Source organism: Dromiciops gliroides, chromosome 3, assembly GCF_019393635.1.
Source record: "Dromiciops gliroides isolate mDroGli1 chromosome 3, mDroGli1.pri, whole genome shotgun sequence".
NCBI lineage: Eukaryota > Metazoa > Chordata > Mammalia > Microbiotheria > Microbiotheriidae > Dromiciops > Dromiciops gliroides.
This window is the reverse complement of record NC_057863.1, coordinates 608,371,257-608,384,651: the sequence shown is the minus strand read 5'-3', so window position 1 is coordinate 608,384,651 and position 13,395 is coordinate 608,371,257. Positions and strand designations below refer to the sequence as shown.

General features: G+C 48.4%; 1 protein-coding gene across 2 annotated transcripts in view; it reads left to right on the top strand.

Annotated features, from left to right (window-relative positions):
• CLIC4 (chloride intracellular channel 4) overlaps window positions 1-13,395 on the top strand; it is a 90,186-nt gene that overhangs the window by 52,746 nt on the left and 24,045 nt on the right. For both annotated transcript variants that reach the window (XM_043992780.1, XM_043992781.1), the window contains exon 2: window positions 2,285-2,394. In XM_043992780.1, coding sequence (XP_043848715.1) covers window positions 2,285-2,394 — 110 coding nt within the window. The remainder of the gene's footprint in view (window positions 1-2,284; window positions 2,395-13,395) is intronic.

Here is a 13,395-nt window from a genome sequence, read left to right as displayed (position 1 = left end):
CGCTGCCCTCTGCTGAGCCACTGCCACTGCCATCACTACTACGTTAGTGAGGCGGCATTGAATGCCAAGAGTAGTTTTGCAGCAGGAGAAAGCAAGTCCCCAGTTATCAAAGCAGCTTTTTGTTGTTAGGTATTTTCTGTCACAAGGGATGCTAACAGCACAAGTGTTATTTTGACAGGGCCCCCACTTTTTTATATTGAAAAGGCATCCTCTTCATTGGTGTAGTGCAAAGAATTCCAGAATTGCAGTCTGGAGACAGTGTTTAAACACAGATTTAAACCCTGCCACTGACCAAAGGCACACAACCTCTTTGCATCTGTTTCCTTGCCTGTAATAATTAAATGAGGATAAGAATACCCTGCCAAAGGCCTGTCCCAAGTGGATTGTAAGCCCTGGCCATTCCTGTAGGGGTCTCCTGAGGGTGTGGGACATGGAGCCCTGGCTCAGCCTAGCTAAGGCCAGGAAGGCCCATCACTGGGCTGCCTGTGGGACGCCAGAGCTTCCAGCCTGAGCAGCTCAGGCTGAGATCACCTGATAAGGCCTAGGGATGATGGAGCCACACAGATGGAGGGAGGACCCTCACAGCCAAGCCTTTAAGCAGGGGCATAATAACACTTCCACCCAGAATGGGGAAGGTGCTTTATGACATTTTAAAGTACAAATGAGTTCTTTGTTGTTGTTATCTCAGCACTTAGTCTTTATGTGGTATGTGCAATTGCATGTTGCTTCATAAAGCTTAAAAATATAGTTCTTGCCCATAGGCAGACCCAAAGCTTCCCCAAAGGGGCCAATTCTCCTCCTCATTTACACCTCTCATGACTGGGGAATGGGAAGAAGAATGGCCTGGATCTCCCCACCCTTCCTTCCTCTTGGCTTCTCTCTGTTTGCTACTGTTCCTTTAAACTTGATTAAACTTATCAAGAGGCAGCATGGAGTGGCATAATGGAGAGAAAGCTGGCCGTGGAGTCAGGAAGACCTGACAAGTATTGGTTCTGTGGCTCTGGAGAGTGCTCCAGGCGGCTCGCTCGGACCAGAAGCTCAGATAGCATTGGTAGAGGCAGCTCCCCACCTGGGCACCCTGCACATCACAGAACAAAAACCCCGGCCTCTTTCCTGGCCTGTGGAATTGCCTCGTGATGCAGGTCTTTCCTTCTGGTTTCTTTTCCTTTCCTTTTCTTGTATACCACACAAAAAAATACTGTCCAGGTGACCTTCCCTAGACTTCATGGAGGACAGTAGGACTCTTAGTAAGCAACACTCAATGGTTCCTTGTTGTCTAACAAACGAAGTTCTTATTTCATAGCCTGGCATTTGAGGCATTCTTATCTGGGTCCGCTTTGCCTTTTCTATTCCCTTCCATATGCTGGATTGGTATGATGGGAAAAGTTTTGAACTAAGGCCTGAGTTTTAATCTTGTCTCTGACTTTTCATAGTTCTGTGACGCTGGGCAAGTCCCTTAGCCTCTTCAGACCTCAGCAGCCTTATCTGTAGAAGGAGAGGCTTGGACTAGATGTTTGCTGAGTGCCCCTTCCACCTCAGATTCAGGGGTTCTTAGCCTAAGACCTCTTAGTAGTCCAGCAGAACCTGTGGGCCTCATAACAGAATCATGTTTTTAATGCATAAAATAAAACATGGGAGCACAAAGAAAACCCATTCTCTTGAAATCCAGTGATCAAAATTTTTCCAAAAACAAGTTCACAGACCCCGGGGTTAAGAACCTGGGGTCTGACTTTGACTTTGTGAGTCCTGTGAGTCTTTTCCATCTCCATGTCTCTGCTCCTGCTAGTCCCTGTGCCAGCCACGGTGCCCTCTTCTCCCCAGCCCCCTCTCCCAACCATCTTGGCCTATCGAGATGCCCCTCATCTCCCCAGTTGCCATGTCCAGAGTGCTATCTCTGTTCCTGCTCCTCCTGCCTCAAACTTCTGACTCCTGATCTCGTGGCACTGCACTCCATTTAAGTGGTAATTGTTCTCAATTGTGTCCTCTCTATCTGTGGATGCATTTTCTCTCCTCCCAGTAGAGTAGACTCTCCCTGGGGACAAGGGTATATTGTAGAGAGAGTCCTTGTTCAGGTGTGGGTTGGATCAGCGAGCCCTGAGGTTGCTCTGAATTCTGAGGTTCTGTGTTTGATCCTTCTCAACACCTAGTGCAGCGTCTGGAATGCATGGCAGTAGATTCATAATGAATAATCTGATTGAATTGTCATTGCTCCAATTGGCCTACCTCCTTTCCCCTTCACACTGCATTAATTTTTGACCTAACCCTGGTCCCTTGTGTTTTTCAGGCTGGCAGTGATGGTGAGAGCATAGGGAACTGTCCCTTCTCCCAGAGGCTCTTCATGATCCTTTGGCTGAAAGGTGTGGTGTTCAGTGTCACGACTGTTGATCTGAAAAGGTAAGGAAGAGCGAACTTCTCTCCAATAAACTCCACCTCTCCTGAGTTGTTTCACAAACATTGCTTGGGTATTTTCTTATCTGTAAACATCACAGCAGGAACACTAAGGGTGGATTGGAGCCACTTGGACGTAACCTGATTCAGTCTCTAGAATCCTCCACTTATAAATCATCCCTCCCAAATGCTCCTGCCAGAAGCTTCTTCCAGTTATAGCAGAGTCTTACTGAGCACTCCTGGGAGCTGAGTTTTAGCTTGAAGACCATGAAATCTTTTTGAGGATACTTTCCAAGGAGAGCAGGGAGCCCATAAGAAGAAGGCTGCTTTCTTGCCAGGCTGTCTGGACACCAGCAGTGGGTGGGACAGGCTGAGCTTCTGGTACATCGCTTTTGTGTCCCCTTAGCTCCCTACCATGGAACAGAGGCCATTTGGTGTAGTGGGAGAGGTACTGGACTGGGGTCTCCCTCAACTTTGGCTGAGTCACACCCCCATCCCCTCACCCCCGCCCGGGGCCCACCTTTTTTCATCTTCAAAAGGGAGGGGCTTGAGGAATTTCTTGGGTCGACTCCATTTCTAAAATGTGCAGATGGAGAAAATGGCTGCTTCTAAGGACTGGGTAGAGCATAGCCAGAATTATCTGCCCTGGGACTTGAAAGAGATTTGGCTTCTATGTCATGTTAAAATAAGAGTCCTTGTCCATGAGCTCACCATTCCTGTGGAGGGAGCTATTTCTAGCCTCCAGGAAGAGGTCTTGGGAGATGGTCAGGAGGCACGTGCAGCCCATTGAACAGTGCTTGGCCTGGTATGAGCTTGTGTAGCAAACAAACCCGAGGCAGGAATGCTGGCAGAAACGACCAGCCAAGACCACTAGAGCATCGGGGATTGTCTCCAGAGGGCTGGGCGTGGGAGGTTCTGCATTCGTGTCAGCTAGCTTTAGGAAGGATGGTGAATGATGAATGCAGTAATGCCCACCGAGACATCGTCCATGTGTCTGGTGGCTTCCGTCTGGTTCACTCTTGTTCTTGCTGTATGGGTGGTGTTCTGATGGCGTTGTGCTCAGAGCGGCCAGCAGGTGGCCTATCTCATTCCCAACTGTCCTGGTGTCATCCAGAATCTTTGTCTCAAGCTGTCCTCCACAGTTGTCTTCCTTCCCTCATGTTTCCCAAACGTGGAATTTTGTTTAAAGCAGACAGGGGAAGATATTTTCCTCTGAGTGATTTTTGTGGCCCAGTTGCCCTGATTTGTCTAATTCTCTTTCCTGCTGCTGCTGGTGGGAATCCTGGAAAGAAATCTCTCCTGGCTGTTGTTAGTTCTCCTTTCACTGGAAGGCAAACTTGGGTTGTAGGAACAGAGGAGGACCCCAAGGGGTTTTTATAATAGGCAGCTACAGCATGAGACTGTGGGCAACTTGTGAGGTGCACCAGAGAAAACCCTAATGAAATGATCCCTCCTCACAGCTAGGGCATGTGGTGAATGGCCAGACTCACAAAGAACTCTCCTCTTCCCAACCTTGTTTGTGAAGTTTGGATCCTCCAGGAAATGAAGTGCTTTGGCTGAAGTCACACCTCTCTGAGCAGCAGCAGCAGCTCTTAGCCTAGGCTCTGTGTGCAGGGGTCTGTGCTACACTCTGTGTGCCAGAGCAAGTGTTAACTACACACCTCCAGAGGGGGATGACCTCCCTAGCAAGCTCCTGGAGGGAGGCAGTTACCAATGTGGCCGCCCTGACATTTGGAGAGAGTTTCCTACCCATTGAGATCTCTTCAGGGAGACCCAGGTTGGAACTGGATGGATCCCAGCCCCAAAAGGAAACATCCCAGTACAACTCCTAAGAATAGACTCTGCCACCAGGCACACGCCCTGGCTTGGTCTGAAAATACTCCACTTTTTCCTATCCCATTCTTGGCCTGGAGCGAGTGGGTGGGCTGTCCTCTGAATGAGCTGCTTTACTCAGGACACTGCTCGATTGTGACACTCTCCCCAGGAATTCTAAAATGAACTATGGAAATCCAGCTCCAGAAAGGCCGCAGACCTACCCCGGCATTTGAATAATGCTGTATTTGCCTTTGCATTCTCCATTTGGTTGACACTAAAATAGGGACATATTTGTGTGCTGAGGAACTTGCACAAACACCTCTAACACTAGAGAACACTGTATTGGAGCAAGTAGAGTTTTCTAGCTTCATTTTTTCCTTTAAATTCTTGGCTTTAGAAATCTTTTTTTCTCCCAACACACTCACAAAATAGCTCTTAAAGCACACTGTAGTTTACATGGGAAAAGTGAAGAGGCCAACAGAATTGACACATGCACTGCATTGCTTTTAAAACCCATATTCAGTGAAATCATTTGAGAGAAAAAATATTTCGTAGCCTAAAATGCTCTAGTATATCAATGAGACCCTGAGCTCATCCCTTGGGGTTCCTTTTTCTCATATTTTCCTGCAGGTCTTACCCATGTCCTATCAGCCCTTCATAAGGAGTCTACCCATTGGGCCTTCTCGTTCTTTAATAGGGGAGGAGCAGAGTAGCTGTTCACTCATTATCCCCTTGTTTTCGACACATGACTGGCCTTTTCTGAGCAGACATATCTTTGATAAGCCCTTTACATCACGTCTCATGTACAATGCATCATTGGTAATGTTACCAGTATGGCCCTTTGGCTTTCTGAGATCATGGTGGGCCGTGATTTCCAGCCAGGAGAGAATACTGGTTTTAAAAAGATGAACTTTTGTATCAGTAAGGCTTTGGGGTTATTAACAGTGTTGCATAAAGAGCCTGAAATGTCTTTTGTAAAATGTCTTAGGTTAAAAAAAAATGATGATTTTTTTGTTTCGTGTGTGGGTGAAAAAAGGCCTATGGTGCACTCCATTTTCTGCCTTTAAGGATAAGTGCTTGATTCTAGAGGGTTTGAGATAAAAACAGTCCCCTAAAGAGACCAATGGGGAGTGAAGGGGCTCTTAGAAACCCATTCTACATGTGAATAAGATGATTGTCACATGACATCTTATCCATAAGAACAAGTCATTCCCAGCCATGCTTGGCCCTGTGGGACATCCTTTTCCAGTTGCCGTCTGTACCTAATGACTGCTGGCATTCATAGAACCCTATGGAGTCTTTGAATTGGTTTCCTTAGCTTGATTGCCAGTATAAACATGGCTGGTACCTTGAGTGCTTTTGTGGGAGTTGTTTCTATGGAAAAGAAGAAAACCAAATCTCAGCCTCATTTTCTGTTCATACTGCACATAGAGAACTTAGAGTTCCACTGACATGGTCAAAGACTCGGACTGCCCTTGGCTGAGGGATAAAGGGTAAAGCTGCCCTCCACTGCCAGCCCAGGCACCTCCCAGTGCTGGTGGGCTTTGGTGAGCACAGAGTGCTGGGATCTAAGAAGCAGCAGAATTGTTGGTGGCTCCAAAGGTTGATGTGTGCTAGGCTGTGGTGTGTTACGGGGAGGGTTTGTGTATGGAGAATGATGCTCAGGATACATAGCAGGAGAAAAGCAATGGGACTGGGCCCCAGCCCAGAAGGGAGGCCTCAGGAGAAAGAGCAGGGATGGCAGAAGTGCAAAGACTGTGTGGGCCAGGAACTGCCTCTGGAAGAAGATTCACACCAGTGTTCCTGGATCCCTCAGAGTGTGTCTGCTAATACTACTCACTTCCAACAGTTAGAGAGTCAGGGCCAGGTGCATAAGGGAGGCAGAACTGGATTTGTATCCAGGCTTTCTCACTCCGAAGGCTAGGGGATGGGGGGTGTGAAGGCCCAGGGAAGAGCTGCTGGGACGTGGTAGAGGGATCCATTACTCTGGTCTGGAGAAACGAGGATTAGAATGGCAAATGGCGTGTGTACAAGCAGCCCATCCTTTTTCAGAATTATTGATGTGAACAGCATCACTAAAGAGAAGATGTCTTCTGCTGTCCAAGATTACTGGGGATGAATAAGGGAAGAAGTAATAGGGTTGTTTGGTTTGGTTTGGGGGTGTTTTTCTAGTTCAGAATCAGAAACAAAGTTGGCAAAGGGCTCCTCTTTGAGTGTTACCTCTTTGCAAGGGCAGTGCACTGGGAGTGGGAGAGGCCAGAGGGAGAAGTGATCTCATCCCTTTGCTGTCCCTCAGAGTTCCTTCCTGTCCAAAACCAAACATCCGGTTAGTGACTCATCAGTGCATGTGCCGATGTCTCTGCAGGAGGGGGGGTCAGGTTCCAGTTGGCTTGTTTGAAAGGTCATTCGTGTACCCTAAATGGCAATCACTTTAAGGGCTTCTCTTAGGGTTTGTTGCCTCTGCTGTCATTCCAAGTGGTTCTCTGGTGGGTAGAGGCCGAATTCAGGAACTGAGGCACAAAGAAGGATGCTTTCCACTGAGCCTTGGGGAAGCATCTGCTGTGCTGGCTACTGGGGATGCAAAGATAGAGGCACTGGATCCTATTATTTTTTTGGTGGGGGGGTTATACATGTGCAATTATGTAAAGCATTACCATATGAGTAATTTTGTATAAGAAAATGAATAAGAGAAAAAAGAATGAAATAAAGAAAGTGAAAAACAGCCTGCTTCAGTCTGTGTTCCTTCAATATCAGTTCTTTGTTTGGTGGTGGATAGTGTGTTTCATCAATAGCCCTTTGTGATTGTCTTGGATCATTGTATTGTTGAGAATAGTTAGGTCATGGGGCAACTAGGTGGTGCAGTAGATAAAGCACTGGCCCTGGATTCAGGAGGACCTGAATTTAAATCCGGACTCAGACATTTGACACTAGCTGTGTGACCCTGAGCAAGTCACTTAACCCCAGTTGCCTCACCAAAAAAAAAGGGGGGGAATAGTTAGGTCATTCACAGTTCTTCATCAAACAATATTGCTGTCTCTGTGCACAACGTTCTCTTGGTTCTGCTCACTTCACTATACATCAGTTCATACAAACTTTTCCTAGGCCTTTCTGAAATCATCCTGCTTATCATTTCTTGTAGCACAATAATAGTCCATCACCAGCTTATTCAGCCATTTCCCCATTGATGGGCATCCCCTCAATGTCCAATTCTTAGCCACCACAAAAAGAGCTGCTAGAAATATTTTTGTACAAATAGGTCTTTTTCTCTTTTGGGGGATGTCTTTGGGATATAAACCTCGCAGTGGTATTGCTGGGTCAAAGGGGATGCACAGTTCTATAGCCCTTGGGGCATAGTTCCCCATTGCTCTCCAGAATGGTTGGATCTGTTCACAACTCCACTAACAGCAGATTATCATCCCAGCTTTCCCACATCCCCTCCAACATCCCAAATTTCCATTTTTGTTATATTTGCCACTCTGATAGGTGTGAGGCGATACCTCAGAGTTTCTTTGATCAGTGGTGAACACTGGACCCTATTCTTGAGGACCTTGCGGTCTAAGGGGCTGGTGAGACATGATAACAGAGGACAGTGGGGTGGTCTGGGGAGAGAGCTGGTAAAGTGTCACTGGGGGTGGGAGTGTGAGGAGTGGGGACAAGCAGAGGGACAGAGACAGGGAGGGCAGCTTGAAAATAAGGGGCAGAAAGCTCTAGTATGTCTGGTATGGGAAGAAGTATGAGATATGAGCATAAGGCTCAAGGGGAAATGGGAGCCAGATTGCATAGGGCCTTGAATGTCAGGATCAAGAGTTCTTAGCTCATTGAGGAGGATGTGAAGAGCTACTTGAGGTGTTTGCCTGCTGATCATCTCATGACTTGAGGTGCCCAGAACTCCTGCGACAAATAGGAAAGCCTGTTGCATTCCTTTCTCTTGAGTGAACCCTACAGGGAGAGCCCGTGAGATGAAACATGGCAGCCTTGCAGAGATTTGAGCTAGGCGGCACACAGGTTCCATTCTCCTCAGGCACAAAATCCCAGCAAACACGCTTCTTAACCAGGTTGGAAGTCGCCGTCCAGTTTGAGTAGGCAGCTTCCACAGTGTCTGCATTGTGCTTTCACCTCCTCCCAGTCCTGTCCCCCAGAGGTGCCTGGGATGCTGCAGGGGTGGGGGGGGCGGGGACGGGACACTCCACAGATTCCTTTTCTCAATGGACAGTTTTTCACGGGCATCTCCTTGTGGCCTGAACAAGTGATGTCTCCAGAAGGCCACCAGAGTCCAGGGGGAGGTAGCGTGATGGAGAGGGAAGAGAAGACCAGGGCCTTCAGTCCAGCTCTGCTGCTTTTTAGCACCTTGACCCTGGATATATATCACTCACTTTGAGACTCATTTGACTCATTTGTATAATGGGGACAATCATCCCTGAACTAGATAGGGTTGTTTTGAGGGGGAAAAGAAAGAGCTCATAGAAGGTGCTCTACAACTCTCAAGCCTCTCCGTGATTCTTCAGAGGGGGATTTCTCACCTAGTTAACGGTGATGGTGAACAAGTGCAGTTCACTCCAGATTATGGGACTGGAGTGTGGGGCCCTCCCTGTTGCGGGGAGAGGGAATTGGGATTCCCATTCTCTGAGCTGAGCGCTTGTGTTCTTGACAGGCAGGGCTGGCCAGAGAGAAGGACCTGTGAGGCGTCTTTGGTTATAAACTGTTAGGCTTCTGCTCAGGTCCTTCTGGTTTCCTCTTTCATCATTGCTTAAATGCTTAAAGCAAAGTCACTGCCCATTCCCTAAGGGGTGTGCAGCCCCCTCTTTGTTAGAAGTAACACAGGAGAAAAGAAGCCAAATGACCTGATGAGGTGGCAGGCGGGCTGTCCTCTGTTATATAACATGGCTTCTCCATCAACCAGAGTTGTTTCCATCAGAATCATAGAGTTGGAGAGTTGGAAGGGATTGGTTCCGGCCCATCCACAGAAGGAATCCCCACTGTGACATGCTTGACAGGGGGTCCCCAGGCAGGGGAGCCTTGAGGCAGCCCTCTCCCGCTGGGCGACTCTCAGGGACAGCCGGTCTCTCTCGGTATCCAGCCGATGATGACTTCTCTGAAGCTTCCCCATCTTGTTCCTGGTCCTGCCTCCTGGGCCCAAAGAGAACAAGTCTCGATCCTCCCAGGAGGGGCCTCTACTGTCCCACCCCTGCCCCCACGATGGGCCAGGAACCTTGCTTTTTAGTAGAAATGCTGTCGCCTTTATTTGAATGAAAGCTGAATGTTGATGAAAGTCTCCATGAAATGTTGGCGAATGAATGTTGGTGAAAGCTATAGCTTTGAGGCTGTCACCCACTAAGACTAGAGCAGCATGCTCGATCAGCGGTTCATTGGAGGCTCTTTTAGGATGTGAGGCTGATGCCCAAGTGTTGCTGTGGCTTCCTGAAAGGTCTCCTGACATCGCCCTCTCCGGCCTCGTTCCTGCTGTGCGTCCCTCCCCTACTTTAGAACATCCACTGGCTTTCTCTTCATAGGTTGAAAGGAAACCGAGCCCAGCTTTTAAGCCTCTCCATACCTTTTTAGGCTTTTCCTTTCCTGCTCTCTCGGTTCTCTTTCCTTGCTCACATTTCTGTCCCTTCCCACTGACACTCTGCCCCCAAACAGAACCTCATCTGTTTGAAGTAAGTCAAGTCCAAAAAGCACATCAGCGCGTGAGCTGTGCCTGGGATGTCTGCTGCCTCCCAGGTGTGGCGCTCACCTGTGGTGGGAGGCAGTTTCCTCTGAGGGCCTCTGTAGTCACAGCCCTTCAGCTCTATTTCCAGCCAAATGCACTACTCGCCATTTCTCCAGCTCTGTTTTTCCATAGGCTGTCACAGGTTCTTGGAGGGCTCTTCTTCCTCACTTCTGCCTACAGAAATCCTTTCTTTAGATGTTACCTCTGCCACGAAGCCTCCTTCTTCCTTTCTCCTTCATCACTTTTGTCCAGGTCCACCTTTCTTTGTCACATTCTAGAGCATCTCCTGCTTATCCGTGGTCATGCTCCAATAGATTCCCAGCCTCTGGAGGGGAACTGCCATCTTTACAGTGGCGTTTAATAAATGCTTGTTAAACTGAGTTGGAATTCAGTCTTTAGAGGTGCATTTGCAGCTGTGCACTAAATCCGGTTAAAATCAGCTAACACCTTTAGATGTTATCTTGGTCCCTTTGAGACAGACCTCTTTTCAGTACGGTCACTTACCAGAGTCCTCACTGGAATCAGAATGTTGGAAGGATGACTCAAGCAATAGAAATAGATGGTTTTGCTCACTAGTCCTTGAATCTAGGGCTCTGTTAACTCTTGTTTTGTACCTCTCTTGTTTGAATGGGTTTGCTTTTAAGATGTGAAAGAATTAGGGTTGAAAACGTCCCCATGACATCATGTTAAGTGTGTGCCTTTTCCACTTGGAGCACTATTAGTCCTCCAACTGTACAGCTAGGCTTTCATTAGAAAGCTTGGAACTGGATTGGTTGAAACAGACCCCTGGAAGCGGGTCACCCCCACAGCAACTTCTTGGGATTGCCAGAAACACACCGAGCTAATTTTTAATTGAGTTGACACTGCTTCGATGGCCATTTTCTTCCCCATTTCTCCCCTCGCCTCACCTTCCTTCTCCTCTTCCTCCTCCCCTTCCCCACTATCTTTTTCTTCCTTTCCAATTTTGCTCTCCCCTCCCCCATCCTTTATACTCTTTTTCCTCTCCTATTGACTTTTCTTGACCTTCCTTCCTTTCTCCTTCCCTGGCTATTCTCTCCCCCCCCCCCCCCGCGCCAAATCTCCCCTTTCTTCTATTTCAGAACCAAAACAGAAGGAAAAGAATAATTTAGCCCTTCTAGAATTTTATATTCTTTGGGGAGGGGGCAGGGCAATTGAGGGTTAAGTGACTTGCCCAGGGTCACACAGCTAGTAAGTGGCAAGTGTTTGAGGCTGAATTTGAACTCAGGTCATCCTGAATCCAGGGCTGATGCTTTATCCACTGAACCACCTAGCTGCACCACCACCCCTGCTGAAATTTGAAAACAAAAACAACCAGACCATGGGAAGGAGCTGTGCTCTTACTTCAAGCCTTGAGTTCTGCTCCCTGCGTATTTAATAGTTGAGACACTAATAACAATAACTCACACATGGATATCACTTTAAGGATTACAGAGTGCTTTCCCTTGACCTTGACAATCTTCCCCTACCATGAAGCCTTCCTTGATTCCCCCACTTGTGATTGCACTTCCTATTCAGATTTACTTATCTGTACACATGCCTTGTCCTAGTAAGCTGGGTCTGCATTAAGGGGCACATACAGCTTCCAGAAACAAAGAGGGCATGGCCTCTCTGTCTTCTGCCATGGTCAGACAACATCTGGGATGTCAGGTTCAATTCTGACTGCCCAGCTTAAGAAGGACATTGATAATCTGGATAACCAGGATAAGGGGTGGCTAGGTGGTCCAGTGGATAGAGTGCTGGGCTAGGAGTCAGAAAGACCTGAGTTCAAATCTGACCTCAGACACTCTCTAGCTGTGTGACTGTGGGCAAGTCACTTCACCCTGTTTGCCTCAGTCTCCTCATCTGTAAAATGAGCTGGAGAAAGAAGTGGCAAACCACTCCAGGATCTCTGCCAAGAAAATCCCAAAGGGGGTGACAGAGAGTCAGACATGACTGAAATGACTCAACAACAACAACCCCCAGGGTAGCCAAGATAGTGAATGGCCTTTTAGTCTATGCCTGTAGAGGGGGCGTGGGAGCATTTAACCTAGAGAAGGTACACTTGGGGCTGGCCAGGTGATGGGAATGCAGGTGAGCTGCTGTCTTCACAGTGTCTGTGGGGCTTAAAGGAATAGGTGGAAATAATAGAGGCCGAGTTAGACTTGAGGCCAGGAAACCTTCCCTAACCACGAGCTCTGTCTGAAAACCCAATGGGCCGCCTCAAGGAGTGATGGCGATGCTCCTGGGGAGCTTCGGCGGAGGCTGGGAGGTCAGTTGTGGTGGCAGGAGTTGCCACTCAGGGTCCTTCCAACTCCATGCAATCGTGCCGGGCCTGGCCACTACTTTCCACAGAATAGAGGTCCCTTAGCTTGCTGACACATAGTGGGGGCATCCTTACCCTCATTTTGCCCATGAGCAAATGGGCCACCAGAGAAGTAACATCTCTTACCCCGAGGGTCTTCTTCCATGCATTTTCGTCAGGAGGCATTCGTGAGGCACCTACTACATGGCAGGCACTGTGCTGAGTGCTGGGGATGCATAGACAAAGAGGTCACAGTCTTAGGGGGGAGACAGCATGAAAACTGCTAAGGACAAAGGTCCAGCCCGGGTGGATGGGAGATAATCAGGAGAAGGCAGGCGCTGCCATTGAGGAGAGTCAGGAATCGCTTCTTGAAGATAGGATTTTAGCTGGGACTCGAAGGAAGGTAGGGCAGCCAAGGAGGGGAAGAGGGATCCAGATGTGAAGGACAGCTGCCTGTGAACACTCCTGGGGCCAAGAGATGGAGAACCTTGTCTGAGGAGGAGCCAGGAGGGGACCCTGAAGGGAGGGGCATGGGAGAAGACTGGAAAGGGAGGCGGGGCAGGCTGGGGCGAGGGGAGGAGGAGCCAAGCCAAGGACGTTGTATTTGATCCTGGGGGGTGTGGGGGGTGTGTGTGGGGGGGATATAGTTACATCTGTGCTCTGGCAAGATTATTTTGACAGATGATTGGAGGATGGATTGGAGCGGGAACAGGCAGGAAGAGCAACCAGGAGGCTTTGGCAATAGTCCCCTGGTGAGGTGGTAAGAACCCATCCCGGGGTGACAGCAATGTTAGAGGAGAGAAGGAGCCGTATACAGGAGGTCTGATGGACGTGAATTGGACCGGTGTTGGCTACAGATTGGATGTGGTGGTGAGAGAGAATGAGAAGTTGAGGGTGACGCCTGGGCTTTGGCCCGGTGGTGCCCTGGAGAGGAAGAGGGAAGTTGGGAGGGCTTTGGGGAAAAGGTAATGAGTTGAGTTGTGTAGAATGAGGCTAAAACATGCATTTACCTGCCTTGAAGCTTACTCAAAAGAATTTGGCGTGTTACTGTTTGAACACAGGGATTGTTGGGCTTCATGTTTTGCCTTCTGGCTTTCTGAGTTTTACTGACCTTTCAGTTTGTCATAAAATGAGGGACAGCTATAACTTGTTATGATTTGGACTGAACAAGTAATGATAA